This window comes from Marmota monax, unplaced genomic scaffold (assembly GCF_021218885.2).
Source record: "Marmota monax isolate L192 unplaced genomic scaffold, Marmota_monax_Labrador192_F-V1.1 WCK01_AAM20220418_F8-fsc00038, whole genome shotgun sequence".
NCBI classification, from domain to species: Eukaryota; Metazoa; Chordata; class Mammalia; order Rodentia; family Sciuridae; genus Marmota; species Marmota monax.
In genome coordinates this window covers 7,096,985-7,114,271 of record NW_026692498.1, presented here as the reverse complement: position 1 = coordinate 7,114,271, position 17,287 = coordinate 7,096,985, and the positions used below count along the sequence as shown (strand labels likewise).

The following is a 17,287-nucleotide window of genomic DNA, read 5'->3' as shown; positions in this document are numbered from 1 at the left end:
CCCAGCCCCCCTTTCCCAATCGCTTTGGGTTTTCCTGGCCCGCCGGGAAGGAAGGAGAAGGAGCCGCCCATCTTGAGGAGAGAAACTTTCCACCTCGAGTGGGGGCGGAGTTGGTGCAACACAGGAAATGGGTGGGCCGGAGCGGCGGTCCGGGGGCCCCTGGGCAGGAGAGGGGAAAGCTCAGGAAGGCACTGGAACTAGTGGCTGTGGAAACAGCTGTGGAGGCTGAAGGGAGTGTAGTTTCGGCCTCACTAGGGGCCAGAAAAAGCCCAGAAGATGAGAGCAGGGCCCCAAGCCTGGGTGTCAGAGACTCAGTGTCAGTGAAGCGAGATTGGGGTCCCAGACACCCTCATTGCACACTTTGTCTCATACACATCGCTCGGCTCGCCTGCTCCCCACACACTTTGCACTAAGGACTTTCATGTAAAGCTCTTCCCCTTACTCCGGAAACCGAGAACCACGCTACTGGGACTGAAAGCCATAATCGGGTGTCAAGCCCACCGGAAGAAGCCTGCACATTCATGAGGTTGCACACTTCAGGCTTACAGGCAGCTCACCCCATACTCTGCAGCACAGTCACCTGCCTCCTGGAGTTGCAACTCAGCTGGAACTCCTGGCAGATCAGATGTCCTGATCAAACCAAGTACCAAGCACCAGGGTTCCGTGTCAGTTCACAAATCTGACAGGGCAAAACGCAGGTGTATTGCCCCAGGCCAGTTCTCTTAAGTCAGGGTTTGACTTCTGCAGATGCTCATGCCCCTGCTGGGCTGGTGGGTGGGCGGGCAATAAAAACTCTAACTTAGGTGTTAAGTCTGCAGCTAAAGCAGGGTGAGGGGTGCATTTTCCAGGGGAGAGAAAGTAAACAAACATACCATACATACAGGCACACTTTTCTTTCCTGTCCATGATAACGGATTTCATGAACTGATGCCTGTCAAAATTAGCCAGGCTCTGTGATAAATGCTTTCTGAGGTTTCATCCTCTCAATGACTCTATAAGAGACAAAACTATAGTTATCCTCATTTAACAGTTGTCAAAACTGAGCCTGAGTGATAGTACTTTCCCCAAGTCCACACACTTGAGTTGAAGTCAGGATCTGAACCTCCAGCTGCTTGTGGGAGGTCGAGGCTGTCTTCCCTCTAACAGCTGAGGAGTCAGGTTCTGAGAGACTGGGGGATGGGTGCTGCCCACTGATAGGGCACCAAGGTTAGTCCCTAATTCCGCTTGCTCCTTCCTGCTCTGGTTAAGGCATGGATGGCGGCCATGCCAGAGTTGAGAACATTTGAATCTGGCCCAGACTATCAGGAAGACCCTGAGCAAGTCTCTTCCCCTTTTTGAGTCTCTCTTTTCCTAGCCTGTGAAATGGGGTCACGAGTAAGAAAGGGCAGCAAGCAGGAAGGGAGGCGGCTGGGACAGCACTCCTCCAGGGCGGCACGAAGTTGCCAGTTGCCCGCTGTCCGGGACCACGCGCTTCCATCCGGACCGCGCGTCCACGCCGCCTCTGCGCGCACCAAACGGGCACTACAGTAGCATGTCACCACCTCCCACCCCCTACCGCCGCCCCCCGCGCGCGGGTCGCGGCTCGAGGCCCCGGAAGCCGGGTCGCTCCGCCCCCCGCTCTCCTGCCCCGGCTCCCGCCCCGCGCCCGGGCCCCGCCCGCCCTCCGACGGGGGTGCGGCTCCAGGAAACGGCGCGCTAGCCGCTCCGCTCTCCGGCCAGCCCGACGCGCCTCAGACCACCCCGCCGACTCAGCCAGACCACCGGGCGGCGGCGGGGACAGCAGCCCGGCGTCCGAGCCTCATATACTTCCGCACGGACGGGGCGGGCAACGCGGATAGGAGCCCCGGACACCATGGGTACCCGGGCACGGCCAGTGATCGCAGGCCAGCGGGAAACCTGGGCCTGAGAAGTGGGCAGCAGGAGCGGAGGGGGCCATGACCTCTGTGTGGAAACGTCTGCAGCGCGTGGGCAAGAGGGCCGCCAAGTTCCAGTTTGTGGCCTGTTACCACGAGCTGGTGTTGGAGTGCACCAAAAAATGGTGAGTGGGAGGGAGGCCTGAGGGACCATTCCAAGATTGGCTGGGACGCCATCAGGCGGTTTGAGCCTGAGAGAACTCTGCCCGCCAGCCCAATAGCCAAAGGGTTCCATCCCAGCTTGAGCCTGGGGTGGCAGACTGAGGGTCTCAGAAGTGCCTTGCAACTTGTGGAACCCCTAGAGTTGGGGGTGTGGGAACCTTCTTGGGGCTGGGGTCAGGGCTTGGAAGCCTGAGCATCTGTCTGTGCCCACAATTTCATCAGCTGTGGTCAGGGCTTCGGGAGGGAGGTTGGGGGGGTTGGGGCCAGAGAGATGGTAAGGCCGGCACTGGAAAGTTGGAAGTTTTAAGGTCTACAGGTGGCCAGAGCTGGGGCAGAAACCTCATGGACCTTAGTCCAGCTTGGAACAAAGATGTTGTCCCCCTCTCAAGCCCTGCCCAGAGGACACCCCTCCCCTTTAGCCAGAGTGGGCTCTGGGAGGCTGGAAATGTCTTCACAATGTCCTTAAAAGGGGAAACTGAGCACTTGGAGGGATGAGGAGGGAGGCGGGGAGCAGCTTAAAGGGGCCTCAGGACCTAGGAGGTTTGGGGGGTCTGCAGTAGAGGACCTGCAGAGGGCCAGGTAGTAGAGTGAGGGTGCAGGCCCTGTCCTAGACTGCCAAAAGGGCCAGGGGCATCTGGTTCAATTGTCCCCACTGGCAGCTGCCGGCCCCTGCGTCACACCCTAAATATACGAGCTCCCTGGTGTCAGCTTCCCTTGGCTGGATTAGGGCACAGCTGTGGGGGCCTCAGGGCCCAGCCCAGTGGGGCTAAATTTAGGTTCCCAAGGGTAAGGGCTGGGGCAGGAAGAAACCATGGGGTCTAAGGGGAGGGGAGTGAGCAAAGGCTGGGGTGCCTGAGGCAACTGATATATGTCTCAGGTCTTGCTCACACTGAGCCCTTCACTTGGCAGAAGCCCAGAGAGGATAGGGCCTGACTCGGGTAACACACCACAGAGCTAGCACTTGAACTCTGACCTCTGGCTTTTGCCTTAGCATCCTGGGTGAGGCCAGGGGGACGCTGAGCATTGTCCTGGACAGCAGGCCAGGGGTGCAGGCAGTGTCAATGCGGCTGAGTCACAGGCAGTGGGTAGGGCCTTCTGGGTTTCTTAGTCTGGAGACCAGGACAGGAAGCTGCCCCTGCCCAGGTTGGAGCTCCCTGGGAGGGTGTGCCTGGCCTGAGTCAGGCTGCCAACCAGGCCCCCGCCCTCCCTAGGCACCCCGTGTTTTGCTTCCCCTTTCTGGGAAGGCCTGTGGCTATCTTTGCTTGGCTATTGCCTGCAGTTTGGGGTTAGGGAAGAGAGCTTAGCTCTGGGCCAGAGGGCTCGGGGCTCAGCTGTGGGATCTTACTTGGTTGACCCCTTTGGGCCACAGCATCCTCAGGGGTTAATAGGAGAGCTATTTATCCGGGCTTGGCCTAGGAGGGGCAGTGAGTGGGCCAAACCCGAGCATCGTGGCATGGGGCTAGGGACAGGCAAGGAGTGCTGTTGGGTTCCTTTACCTGATTTTCCCTCAACCATCCTCATCCTTGGCAGCAGTTGGACACTAACTCCATCAGGCCCTCTCCCTCAGGCCCAGCCACGTCAGCTCCATGTGTGGAACTAGGCCCTGGGCTTCATGCCTCCTTTTGTCTTGGCCTCCACACATCCCTGTATCTCCTGAGTTGGCCCAGACCTTCCGGAAGTCTTCCCTGACTAGGCTACACTGACATCATCTTTCTGCAAAGCTAGGATCTAGGGCTCGGGGGCAGGCCCCCGTGTCTGTGGCTCGCTCCCACCCTCTCCCCGGCCCTCTCCCTCCCTTGCACTTGCCTTCCCCTCTGCCTGGAGCCCTCTTGCTAGAGAACCCCAAATGACCCACCCCTCCCCAACTCACCTCTGCTCAGACATCCCCCTCCTGGCTCTCCCACAACCCCCTGAAGTTAGTTTGCCGTTTCTTTTCCTTCTTGCCTCCCACTTCCCTTGTCCTTAGCCCAGAGAGGTCTTGCCTTTCCTTTTTTCCTCTCTGTTCCCCAAACTGGGCTGGGTTCATAATGGGCAGTGAGTGGGTACTTCACAAATAATTTGTGAGTGAACGGACTATTTTTACTCTGAGACTTTGTCTCTGCTTGTGTCTCTGAGTGTGTGTGTGTGTGTGTGTGCATGTGTGCGCGTGCGTGTTTGTGTCCATCTGTCTTTTATGTCTGTCTCTGCTTTCCCTTTCTTCTTGTTAGCACTGGAGATGGAACTCAGGGGTACCTTTTACTACTAAGCTACATCCCCAGTCCTTTTTATTTTGAGACAGCATTTTGCTAAGTTTCTGAGGGCCTTGCTCAGTTGCTGAGGCTGGCCTCAAACTTGTGATCCTCCTGCCTCGGCCTCCTGAGTGGCTGGGATTACAGGCATGCACATGCCTCTCCTCTTTCCACATTCTTGTTGCTGGTCCATGTTGTCTGGGCCTTTGCCCTTGGCCTGGACTCCACCCTTCCTCAGCAGCCCCACCCTCACCCTGTGGCCCCAGATAAGGGGCTGCCCATGCCCTCTCCTGGGGGAAAGGGACAAGTGCTGAAGGAGGACCCTGAAGGAGGTGGAGAAGAGAAGGAAGACGAGATGAGGAGGCTGGGTGGGCCTGACTGAGCCCCCTCCTTCGCTCCCTCCCTCAGGCAGCCGGATAAGCTGGTGGTGGTGTGGACCCGGCGGAATCGTCGCATCTGCTCCAAGGTGGGGGACAGTGTGGTTGCAGGTTGGGGACAGGGCCTACCGGGTGGAGTGGGAGGCTGGTTGCAGCTGATGGGGAACTGGAGTGGGGTTCCAGGTCAGACCAGGATGCACAGGGGAGAGGAAGGTAGGGTCAAGTTTGGAGAGAAGGGAATGGGGGTGAGGGAGAAAGAGGTGAGTGCAGGGGAGGACTCACACTGTCCCTTTTAGGCCCATAGCTGGCAGCCAGGTATCCAGAACCCATACCGGGGCACCGTGGTGTGGATGGTGCCTGAGAACGTGGACATCTCCGTGACCCTGTACAGGGTGAGTCTCCAGCCTCTGGCATGGACAGGAGCAGGCAAGGGATTGCCGAGCTGGGCAGCCATGGGGCCCCTGGTGGGTTGTTCATCCAGTGAAAAAGAATAGAGGGGAGATGCCCAGAATTTCTGGTGCGGGGGTTGCACTACTCCACGTGGGTGGCCCGGGAGTTCTTGGAGGAGTCGGCATTTGCCACACCTGCAGGAAGAGGGGCAGCTGGCATTGGGGAGCAGAGGAGCAGGCTGCAGGCCCACAGGCGTGAAGGCCTCGCAGCTCCTGAGGCAGCTGAGGCTCTTCTGCTGCCCTCTCTGCAGCCCTGTACTCACTCATGCCCTTGTTCCCAGGACCCCCACGTGGACCAGTATGAGGCCAAAGAGTGGACATTTATTATTGAGAACGTGAGTGCTGGGGTGGGATGGAGAGGGCTGGGGTCCGGGGGATCTGAGGGCAGCATGGGTGCTCCTTGCTCCATTCCACCCCCTCCCACAGGAGTCCAAGGGGCAGCGGAAAGTGCTGGCCACAGCCGAGGTGGACCTGGCCCGTCATGCAGGGCCTGTTCCAGCCCAGGCCCCGCTGCGGCTGCTGTTGAAGCCCAAGTCTGTGAAGGTGGTGCAGGCTGAGCTGAGGCTAACTCTCTCGGGGGTGCTACTGCGGGAGGGCCGCGCCACGTGAGTGCCCACTTGCCCTCCTGGCCCTGGCCTGTGATCTCTGGCCCCAGCCCTCATCCCTGACCTCTCACCCCCAGGGATGATGACATGCAGAGCTTGGCCAGCCTCATGAGCGTGAAGCCTAGTGATGTGGGCAACTTGGACGACTTTGCTGAAAGTGACGAGGATGAGGCTAATGGCCCAGGGGCCCCTGAGGCCCGGGCTCGAGGCCCCCAGCCAGGTGGGCTCACAGCCTGCCAAGGCTGAGACTGCCAAAGCCTAGGAGCATTGGGGGTACCTAGGCTACAAGCCGCTGACTGTGCTGGGGTGGGGCCAGCTTGTGCATGCCCAGAGGTGGAAGCCCTGTTTGTTCTAAATGGATTCTGCCCTATAGCATTGGTCTGACTGAGTCCTGTAGGATGGCTTCCCCTGCCCCTGGCCCTCTTAGCCCCGGGTTGGTGGGTGCCTGCCTGGACTGTGCCTGACCTGAGAAGCCCGGTCAGAGGCCCAGAGCTGCGCCGGGCTGCAGTCCAATCTCTCCACCCCTCACCACCTGTCCCTCTCTTCTGCTCATTAAGGCTTTTTGTCTGTCTGCCCCTGTGGTTTTCTTTCTCCTTCCTCTCTCTCTTTCTCTCTCTCTGCATCTGAGGGCCTGTCTCTTCTCGCAGGCCTGGGCGGTGCCCTGAGGCTGGGGTGTTTCCCAGGTAGGCCCTGTTCTCTAGTTGGGGGAGGGGGTGTGACCTGCAGGCCTGCCCTGGGCTCATTGAACTCCCCATGCCAGATACCTCTCGGGAGCTGAAGACACTTTGTGAGGAGGAAGATGAAGGCCAAGTACAACCCCGGCAGGCAGGTGAGGCCCTGGGTTGGGATGGGGTGAGGACTGAACCCCAAGTTACAGGTCCTAGGCCTCAGTGGCTCCTCCCTTCCTCTCCAGCTGCCAGTCCTTCTAGTGCTGAGGATATCAGCCCAGCCCCCGTGAGTGCCCCTGCACCTGCAACTGGGGCCTCCCGGGGCCAGGGGTCAGAACCAGCTTCTGCAGCTGGGGGCCAGGTGGGGCCTGAGGCCCCAAGGCCCCCGGGAACCCCACCAGAGTCAAGGTGAGCTCTGGAACCAGCCTCCCCTGCCCCGTCCTCCTGGGAGCAGTCCTCTCCTCCTGCCCTGCCTCGCCAGTGCCCCAGTAGGCTGAAGGATGGGGTAGACATGAGAATGGGGCCTGCATGAGCCCCCCAACACCCTTTCCTGCTCTCTCCTCAGGTCCTCGAGGCAGCCAGGCCAGGACACGGCCCCTACCCCAGCCCCTCGGCTCCGGAAAGGCTCTGAAGCTCCCCGGCCCCCGACCCCCAAAGGGGCTGATGAGGTCCCCAGTGCTTCAGAGGTTCCCCAAGCAGGAGTGGGTTCTTCTGGGGAGACCCAGACCTGGATAAGCCCCCAGGAAGGGACAAAGGCCCAGGGAGCCAGGCCAGGCCCAGACATTGAGGACCAAGGTCCCAGAGATAGCTTGGGGATGCAGAGACCCAAAGTTGAAGAGGGGGACAGTGGGGAAAGACCAGAGGCTAGTGGGGTGGACACTGCACAAAGGGCAGGAGTCACAGCTGGGAAGGCTGAAGAGAGGTCAGAATTCAGTAGAAAGGATGCTGAGCAGAGATCAAAGGTGAGTCTTCTAGCCAAGAAGGGACCAGAGGCAACAGGGCTGATGCCTGAGGCATGTTTTAGGGTAACTCCTGAGGCTCCTCCAAGGGGCTCTCAGGGGAAGATGGGGTTCAGAGCCCATGAAGAGACGACTGCAGGCCTGAAGCCACCTCTAGTAGAGCTTGTAGAACACTCTGGACATCTCAGTGACCTCGGGGGGGCCAGGACTGCTGTAGGCCAGGAGAGAGAGGGTGCAGAGGTGAGGGGCAGAGCCCCTGGTGTTGGGAGGACAGCCCTGCAGCAGGGCCCCTCTGCCGGAGCAGCAAGCACCAGGCCCCAGGTGAGCAGGTTTCAGGGGGCCCCATCATCAGCTGACCAGGGGGCAATATCTAGGGATCTGAGGGTCTGGGAGGAAGAATCTGACCAGTCAAGGGTCCTGGGAACAGAGGGTGGGCTAGCAGAGTGGGAGGAATTGAAGACTCAGAAGACAGGCACAAGCAGGTCAGTGTTCCCAGTGAAGGAAACTCGTAGAGCAGAAGCTGAGGTATTGGAGGCCCAGGCAACAGAGGCAGGAAGATCAGGGGTCCTGGACGTAGAGGCTGCTGGGACAGCCGAGTTGGAGGTATCAAGGACTCAGGAGATACCTGAATGTTCTGGGTTGCTGAGGATAGAAGCTGAGATGGCAGAATCTGAGATATTAGGGATCCTAGATATGGGGAGAGGAAGTTCTAAGATACCAGAGACAGAGGCTGGGGAGGCAGAAGCTAAAATATTGGAGGCCCAGGAAATAGCAACTGACAGTTCAGAGGTTCCAAGAATAGCAGTTGAGGTGGCCAAATCTGAGATATTAGGAGCCCAGGATACAAAGTTGGGGGTTTGGGGGATCCCAGGGGTTGAGACTAGGACAGCAGAGGCTGAGATGTCAGGGATCCAAGAGGTAGCACCTAGGGGTTCAAGGGCCCCAAGGATACAACCTGAGATTGCAGGGGGTTCCCAGGAGACAGAGGTAGGAGATTTAGAGGTTTCAGTGATAGAAACTGAGGCAGCACATGCTGAGATATTGGGGACCCAGGAGACAGAGGTAGGAGGTTCAGGGGTTCTGAGGATTGATACTGGGACAGCAGAAGCTGAGATGTTAGGGATCCAGGAGATAGTAGCTGGGGGTTCAGGGGTCCAAGGGTTAGAAGCTGAGATAGCCAGGGCCCAGGAGACAGAGGTGGAGCACTCTGGGGTCTCAGGGCCTATGGCTGAAGTGGCAGAGGCTGAGATGCAGAGTATGGAAACTACAGTTCCAGAGCCTGGGGAGACACAGACTGAGAATTTGGAGGTCCAGGAGGCAGATACTAGGGTCTGGGGAGCTCTGAAAAAGGAGGATTTAAGGGCTCCAGGTACTAAACAAAGAGTTTTAAGGTACCAGGAAGTAGGGGTAGAGGTTTTAGTGGGAGAAAAAGAGACTAAAGTTTTGAGGGCCCAAGGGGTAGAGCCTCATGTTTGGGGGTTGTCAGAGGTCAAATCTGAGGTTTGGGGGGCCCAGAAAGCAGACATGGTCAGTTTAGAGCCCCCAGAGAGCAAATCTGTTATTTTTGAGGCCCAGGAAGCAGAGGTTGGGGTCTTGGGAACCAAGAAAGGGCAAGAAGCTGAGGGAAGCCTCCCAAAGGCCAGTCTGATTTCAATGCAGGTGGCCAGCGGGGCGGGGGCTGGGGTGCCCAGGCCCTCGGGGGCCTCTTCCCCAGGGGAGCCTGAAGAGGACAGGAGGCTGCCGGGCAGCCAGGTAGGGATGGGGGCCGCCGAGGGCCCAGCCTGCTTCTTCTCACTAACCTGGGGCTGAGCGAACGGCGGCTCTGCATGGACCCACCTGGTGGACTGAGATGGGATGGGATGGGGAGCTCAGCTTCAAGAGCCCCCTCATCCCTTCCTTCCTCAGGATGTCCCGGCTCTCCCACCCTGTCTTCCCTGGGTCGCATGGAGCTGGATACGCCTAAGCTGGTTTTCTGGGCTGACTGAGATGTGGCTGCTGGTGACCTCTGATCTTGCCTGGGGGCATCTGACCTTTTAAGTGACCTTGGCAGATAACACCCTTAAGCTGGATACCCTTTTACCTGACCCCAAGGTTCTGGCTAAGTGGTCTCTGAAGACCCCTGCAAACTCAGAGCTGGGGTTGTTTTGTGCCAAGCCTGAGCTTCCCAAAGGGCAGAGGGAACAGGTCCCAGATGCACATCACCTAAGCCCACCTCTTTGTCCTTAGGCACCACCTACCCTGGTCAGCTCCAGCCAGTCCCTGCTGGAGTGGTGCCAAGAGGTCACCACCGGCTACCGTGGTGTCCGCATCACCAACTTCACCACATCCTGGCGCAACGGCTTGGCCTTCTGTGCCCTTCTGCACCGATTCTACCCAGACAAGATGTGAGCTTGGGGGGCAGGCAATGACTGGGGGAGCCTGTAGGGAGAGTAGTCCAGCTTCTGACCAGCACTCTTTCTGCAGTGACTATGCCTCCCTTGACCCGCTCAACATCAAACAGAACAACAAGCAGGTGAGATGGGGGAGAGAGCCTGCGGGGGGGGGGGGGGATGAGGGTCTAGAGTGATGCTGAAGACCTGAGAATTGGGGAATCTATGGGCTGCAGGGACCCGCCAATGTGGGTTTTGGACCTATGTCACCCTTTTTTGTCATTAAATTGTTTCATTTAGTTTGTTTTGGCGTTTTTTTTAAAGCATTATTTCCCCCAGATCCTTTTTCCAAAACCACCTTTTGGTAACAGGGGTGGACAGTGCAGTTGCTAAGTAACGCTTTGGCCGGGGGGTGGGGGTGGGGGGGGTGCTGTTGCTAGATTTCCCTCCGCAGGAGGTAGAAGGCGTTGCTAGGCAAACCCTGGCTTGCAACTCGGGGGACCCCCTGAGCGGGCTGGCCCTGGGCTGCAGTTGCTGGGTAACGCCGGTGGCTACCACGGCTGCTGACCCTGAGTGCACCCTTCCTAGGCCTTCGATGGCTTCGCGGCCCTGGGCGTGTCGCGGCTGCTGGAGCCCGCTGACATGGTGCTGCTGTCTGTGCCCGACAAGCTCATCGTCATGACATACCTGTGCCAGATCCGTGCCTTCTGCACCGGGCAGGAGCTGCAGCTGGTGCAGTTGGAGGGCGGTGGTGGTGCCGGCACATACCGCGTGGGCAGCGCCCAGGCGAGTCCTCCCGACGATCTGGATGCCAGCGGCCTGGCGCAGCGGTTGCGCGAGCACGGGGCTGAGGCTTCCAAGGAGCCCAAGGAGGCCACTGGCCGTGAGAACCGAGCGGCCACCAAGGGCGTGGACGCGGTCTGCACGTCCAAGGACGGAGAGACCGAGGCCATAGGGGAAGCGCGCCCAGCAGGGACCCCCGGGGAGGGCTCCGGAGCCCGGTCGCCCCCGTCCCCAGTGCCCCTAGCGGAGGGGCTGGTGAATGGGGCGGGGGGGCCGAGTGGCGCGAGTGGTGCGGGCGGTGTGAGACTGCGACGGTCTTCCATCAATGCCGAGGCCGGGCCCGTGCCGCCGCCCAGAGCGCATGGCTCCTTCTCCCACGTACGCGACGCGGACCTGCTGAAGAAGAGGCGCTCTCGGCTGCGGAACAGCAACTCCTTTTCGGTGGACGACCCGGACTCGGGAGCCGCGGGAGCTTCGGCAGCCGTCGCTGCGGTGAGTGCCCCGCTTCCGCTGCAGCTTGAGGTGGTAAGGAGCTGGGCAAAGAAAGATCCTGAGTGGCCCCAAGGACAGAGCTGGTTGCGAGGGCAGCAGTTGAAGAGCAACGGGACTCAGCTGGATGCTGAAAGGCCTCTGATCAGAGGGACCCTTGTGTGGTATTCCTTCCTCATCCGGAGACGTTGTTAAACCAAGGCCCATCGGGCCCTCAGTGGGCCTGGACTTTGCTGCCTGCCTGGGATATATGCCAGCGGTTTTTAATATTTGTCACCCATTTTGAGGAACCATGGGCTGTAGTAGGAAGTTTCCAGAAGGCTCTGTATTGTCAGCACTGGGCACAGTGCTTTGTGGACTATAGAGTTCAGGCCTTTCTCTGCAAGCGGCCCTTAGCAGGCACAATTGGGGCAGGGTGTCTGTCCTCAAGGGGTCCTCTTAATCCTAAGATTCTCCACCTTGGATCTGTAACAACAGATGCTGGAGACCAGGTTCCTTTTCTTCTGGAATGGGAGGTTGGAGGTGGAAGACCCTACTGGGGCCTGTGTCCCAGCCCCCACCCCCTGCAGGTCTCTGGTCATGTCACAGAGTGTTACATCACTGTGCTCAAGGGGAGACAGTCCTGGAGAGAACAGGGACTCATTGAATGACTCATGTCACTAAAGTCCAGGCTCTGGCTTTGAAGCTGGGGTCTATGACAGTAGGGGCAGTTCTGTCAGGCCACTTCATGCCTGCAACTGCCCAATAGTCCTTGAGTTCAGAAGAAGGAAGGGACTGCATTAGAAAAGGCTTTCTGGAAGAAGTAGCAGCCCTTGAGCTCGTTGATAAGATAGGAGGGCTTTCCCAGGTGAAAAATGGGACGGGCGGCTCTTAAGAGAAGGAACCTGCACAAGCAAAAACGGGGCAGCAGGCAAGTTCAGGGCTTGTTTAGAGAACTGCCAGTCATCTCCCAGAAGGTCCGCAGATGGTAGTGAGGCCAGGCTGAGGGCTGAAGTGTCAGGTCAGAGGCACAGGGTTGAGCCTGTGAAGGGGAGCCTGAGAGGGCCCTCATCAGAGATAAGGTAGGCAGGCATCAGTGGGACACAGCCACCTCTAGCCCAACTGGTGAGTGTCAGTGGCTCTTTAAATCTTAAAGGGGAAGCTCTAGCCTACATCCTTCTGGGACCTTGTCCCAGCATCTGGTTCTTCCAAGCCTTGGTCTCCTCTAGCGCTTGCCCCACAGGAGATAATGACCCAGGGGCCTGGGGAAGGCTCCTCCTCATTGGTCGCCCCCATCCCCAGTGCCCCACATGTACAGAGGGAGGTGGCTCTGCCTGGCCCCACCCTTGGGAATCCCCGTGGCACCTAGAAGCTGGAGTGGGGATGAAGCAACTCCATGAGAAAAGCAGATGTTTCTGGTGCAGCCCTGCAAGGCTTCCTGGAGGAGGGGCCACATTAAGGGTATAGAAAGAGGAATTTGGGTCAGACATGAGGAAGAAGCATTGGAATTCCCATCAGCGCGGGCGTGAGTAAACTCATTTCTTGCTGTGGTTGGCTTTCTCCTCTTCCTGCCTCTGCCTGCCTTGTCGGTTGAGCCCCCTCCTAATTGCTGGCCTGCCACATGACCCCTCACAGTGCCCATTCCAGGGAAGTATAACTACCCCATTTTCCACGTTGGAACATCAAAGCTCAGAAAGATGAAGAGGCCGAGAATATGAACCTATGTTCTGAACCTGAGCTCTTAGGTGGCGCCCCCTGCTGGCCCAGCTCTGTGGATGCACTGTGCTATCCTGGGCAAACACATTTAAGCTCTGTGTGCTCTTTCCTTGGGGCCAAGAAACAAAGGTATGAAAGCCCTTTGAAAAGAAGCCTGCAGGTACTACTTAGGGTACTGTAAAAAAGGGAGCTCCGTGTTCCCCTAGATGCCATTCTGGAGCCCTGAAACTTTTATGTCCTAGGGAGCTGGGGTTTCTCCCCATTTTACATATAAGGACACACACAGAAAAAAATCCCAGTGGGAGTTCAAGCTTGGAAGTAAGTCTTGGGTGAAACAGCGCTGGACCCCAGATCATGTCTCATATGGGCTTCATCTCTGACCCTCAGTTTCCTTATCTGTAAAGTGAGGGTGGTAATGGTCCCCACTTCACCAGGTCGTCAGGTAAACTAAATGAAAAAGCAAGGTAATGTGCTTTACAGTGCCAACTCGAATTTTTGATAGATATTTGTTATTATTAATTATTATTTGATATTATTATTAATTAGTATACCCCGGGTGCATGATAGGGCCCAGCCCTATCTGAAGGAGAGCCCTTTGGTCAGGGAGACATGCATAGCCAACAGCATGGTAAAGTGTGGGTAGGATCAAAGCTGTCATGGGAAAGGCCTTGAAGGAAGCATCTGCCTAGACTGGGGACCAGGACAGGCTTCAGGAGGTAGGCAGAAAGGAAGGTGGGAACCTGAGGGGGCCTCAGCAGGAGGCAAGCTGAGCTGTCATGAAGGTGTCCAGTTGGTTTAGGGCAATTTAAGATGGAGGCTCATTTCAGGCTGAGAGTACTTTTTAGGGAACTGAAAGTCCATCACTGTGGCATCTACATGGGACTCAGGATGGTAGGGGAATTGAGGCTAGAGCCACCCACAGGCTTTGGCAGTGAGGCTGAGGACTGAGAAGAGGTACAAAGAGAATAACGCCATCAATGAAGGTTTTGGGAAGACCTCTCAGTTGTGGCATGGGGGTAGAGTTGCAGGCAGGGCATAGTGGTGGCTGGTGCGGAAGCCACCACTGACCCAGGTTTTAGAGGATGGTACCCTGTCCAAAAATGTCCTGGGCTGCTTCCGAGAGGTTGCAACCTGGGGCAAACAGTGAGGGGACTGGATACCTTCTCTCCACCCTGTGAAACAGAAAGGTGGTCAGAGCAGCATTGTCAAGGAACTAGAATGTCAGATGAGCTAAAGTGGGAGCCCCCAGGGCTGACAGTCCCGGCAGGATGACTATCAGGAGTGAGATACAGCACCCTGGACTTCCAGGGTAAAATTTTTAGGTCCAGCCAACCTGGATTCTGGGTGTAGGAACGGATAATAAGGTGGGAGGGTGCCCCCTTTTGGCTGGGAGATGGAGGTGCTGGCTCAGGATGGCCTATAGCCAAAGATGGGGCTGCATCGTGGCAGCTCAATGTCACTTCCAGGGTCCCTGGCATGATGAGAGTGCCAGCACTGGGTGACAGGAGTCAGGTGGCCTGGGGGGGCTCCATGGAGGGGTTGGTAATCACCCTAGTCCCAGGAATGAGGACTTGGAGGCTTGGAGGGTTGGTGTGGACGGGCCAGGACCGTGGGCTGGGAGTGGAGGCCTGGCCTTTGCTTAAGGAGGTACTTTCCCCAAGAGAAGGTGGTTGGGAACTGTAGAAAGTGCTGGGTAGCAGGGTGTGGGAGAGCAGACTCTGCTTTCCCTCTGTGTGAGAGGCGCTGGCTGGCCCAGGCTGGGGCTGTCAGGGAACCCCTCCCAACCCTCAATGGCCCTTTTTTTCCACAGGAAAGCCCAAGTCCTGACCCCAGCCCTACCCCTGGCCCACCCACAGCCACTGCCCTGCTGCAGCTCCCTGGTGAGTAGTTTGGGGGTGGGGTGACCCCCAGCTCAGCTCAGCAGCTCACAAATCCTGGGCTGAGGATTTCCTGGGGCATGTGTTGGCTGGAGATGCCTTAGCCTGTCTCTGTCTACAGGTGGCAGTACCCCATTGGAGGAGTTACCCCCAAGTCCAGGGGAGGAGGCTGGACTGGTATGTACGGCTAAATGGGGGAAACTGGTGGGTGGGAACTTCCTAGGCAGAGCTTGGACTGAGCCCACCTATTCCCTGATCTCCTTTCCACCCCCAGCAACGCTTCCAGGACACCAGTCAGTATGTTTGTGCAGAGCTGCAGGCCCTGGAACAGGAGCAGAGGCAGATAGATGGGCGGGCTGCTGAGGTGGAGAAGCAGCTGAGGAGCCTCATGGAGTCAGGTGGGGCTTGCCTCTGGGGTCCACTCCTCAACACACACCGCCAGATCTAACCAGCCCTGCAGCTTCTTCGGGCCTTAGGAGGATCTGGGAGTAGGCCCAGCTGGAGTCATCATCCCTTTTTATAGCTGGGCATGCTGAGCCCTAAGTGGGGAGCAGCTTGCTGGAGGCACACAGCTCAGACTTCAGGGATGCCACAAGGAAGCAAACCCCTCCCCCAACCCCCAGCTGTGCTGCTCTGACTGGCAGATGTCCAGTGACTGTCCTGGCCTAATTCAGGTGCCAACAGGCTGCAGGAGGAGATGCTGATCCAGGAGTGGTTCACCCTGGTCAACAAGAAGAATGCTCTCATCCGAAGGCAGGATCAGCTGCAGCTGCTGTGAGTACCAGTCCCAGCAGCGGGCCTGCTGCCCCCCCAACCCAGACCCCACCAGCTCAGGCTCTGCCCCCAGCTGGCGTAGGGAGGACGAGCAGAGGGACTCTTAGCTACTTTGGTTAGAGCTATTTGCTGCTTTCTTCTTTCTAAGAAAAATCTGTTTGAAAACCATTGTTCAGTCATCGTATTAATTTTTTGTGCTTATTTCCTGTATAAAGAGCATATCTTTTTATTAATGATAAAGCAAAGACTCAGAGAAAATTTTGGCCCAGAAGGGACAGAGCTAAGTCCTCCAATGGGACCCTCTGCCTTTTCAGTAGGAAAAACAGGCCTGGAGGGATCTGAGCAGGCTCCCAAGTGGAGTCAGAAGCAACTCTCCCTATTATTCTCCATGGTGGAGATGATTTTGCCTCCCTTTTGCATTGGGGAATTTTTATTTATTTATTTATTTGTGCCAGGGATTGAGCCCTGGGGTGCTACTGAGCCATATCCCAGCCCTTTTTATATTTTATTTGAGATAGAGTCTTACTAGGTTGAGAGCCTTGGCTAAGTTGCTGAGGCTGGCTTTGTACTCCCAATCCTCCTGCCTCGACTTCCTGAGTCACTGGGTTACAGGTGTGCACCACCACACCTAGTAACATTTTGGATAACTTTTTCAGAACAAGTTTAGCCTAATACTTCCATCCACATACCTTCTGGGTTGTTTCTTATTTTAAAAATGGGCGTGGACAGCATAAATATCCAATAATTGGAGACCAGTCAGAACAAAAGGGAATTCTCCATGGGGACTGGGGTATGCTTTTGAGATCAGCCTGAGGGCTAAGGGAGCAGGTGGGGTGGGATGGGGCCACAGAGCCCTCAGAGCCCTGGGCACTCCCACCCTGTGCGCTTTCCTTACCTGACCTGCATCCTGCTTCCCAGCATCGAGGAGCAGGACTTGGAGCGGAGGTTTGAGCTGCTGAGCCGGGAGCTGCGGGCCATGCTGGCCATCGAAGGTGGGAAACAGGGCTGAACGGGGCTGGAGGCAGGACAGGGCCACTGGGGCACTCCTGACTCAGGCTACTCCGCCCTCAGACTGGCAGAAAACCGAGGCGCAGCAGCACCGGGAGCAGCTCCTGCTGGAGGAGCTGGTGTCGCTGGTGAACCAGCGCGACGAGCTGGTCCGGGACCTGGATCACAAGGAGCGGATGTGAGTGGGGACCGGGGAACAGGAGTGGACCCAGGGCGCCGGTGTGGATCGCGGGTCTGCCCAGGCTGGGCTGACTTGAACCTCTTCCCTGCCAGCGCCCTGGAGGAGGACGAGCGTCTGGCACGCGGCCTGGAGCAGCGGCGCCGCAAGCTGAGCCGGCAGCTGAGCCGGCGCGAACGCTGCGCACTGAGCTGAGCCGCCCGGGCTGGCAGGCCTCCCCGGCCTCCCGGCCTCCCCAGCCTCCGGGTCTTCCCGCCTCCCGGCCCGCAGCTTTGCTCGCCTCCCACGGCCTGTGCTGGGGAGAACCCGGCCCTCGGGATGGGGCGTATGGCCTCTGGGCTGTTGGCGCCACTGCATCGGACCGGCCGGCTGGACTCCCTGGCAGACCGACGGAGCTGCTGGGCTGTGCGCCGGCCAGGACGTTATTTATTTGTCGGTATGAGTGTGTGTGCGCGTGTTCGTGGGGTTCCAGGGGCGCCTCACAGAGATCTGCCCAATTGCAGGGCCCCCAGGAGGCCTCTGAGGAAGAGGGAGAGGGAGAGGGATGGCGGGGGACTGTCAACCGCACCCTCCTCCTGTTTCTCTCTTGACTAATAAAGTTGGACAAGGACAAGGACACACTGGGTGGGACCTTTCTCTGAACAATTTGAGATGGGACAAACGGAAAAGGGGCTCAGGGTGATGTTGTCTCTGCGACCTTAAACGCCGCAGACCAGGTTGGGGACTCCCAGATACACACTGAGGCATGACCAG

At 57.8% G+C, this 17,287-nt stretch overlaps 1 protein-coding gene across 6 annotated transcripts; it reads left to right on the top strand.

The window, feature by feature from the left end:
• The first annotated feature begins 1,657 nt into the window (after nt 1-1,657).
• Ehbp1l1 (EH domain binding protein 1 like 1) lies at nt 1,658-17,150 on the top strand. 6 transcript variants are annotated; one of them, XM_046445243.2, is made up of 19 exons: nt 1,658-2,038; nt 4,712-4,769; nt 4,977-5,072; nt 5,411-5,464; nt 5,556-5,734; nt 5,812-5,954; nt 6,495-6,563; nt 6,648-6,810; nt 6,968-9,113; nt 9,588-9,745; nt 9,825-9,873; nt 10,319-11,005; nt 14,508-14,577; nt 14,696-14,751; nt 14,849-14,972; nt 15,249-15,348; nt 16,267-16,340; nt 16,420-16,534; nt 16,630-17,150. In XM_046445243.2, the coding sequence occupies exons 1-19, from the start codon at nt 1,935-1,937 to the stop codon at nt 16,727-16,729; spliced, it is 4,545 nt and encodes a 1,514-aa protein (XP_046301199.1). In that variant the 5' UTR covers nt 1,658-1,934; the 3' UTR covers nt 16,730-17,150. The 6 variants fall into 6 exon arrangements, with proteins under 6 accessions (XP_046301199.1, XP_046301202.1, XP_046301201.1 ...); XM_046445246.1 differs by having other exon boundaries at nt 1,660-2,038; nt 6,968-7,070; XM_046445245.1 differs by having other exon boundaries at nt 1,660-2,038; nt 6,968-7,088.
• The last annotated feature ends 137 nt before the right edge of the window (nt 17,151-17,287 follow it).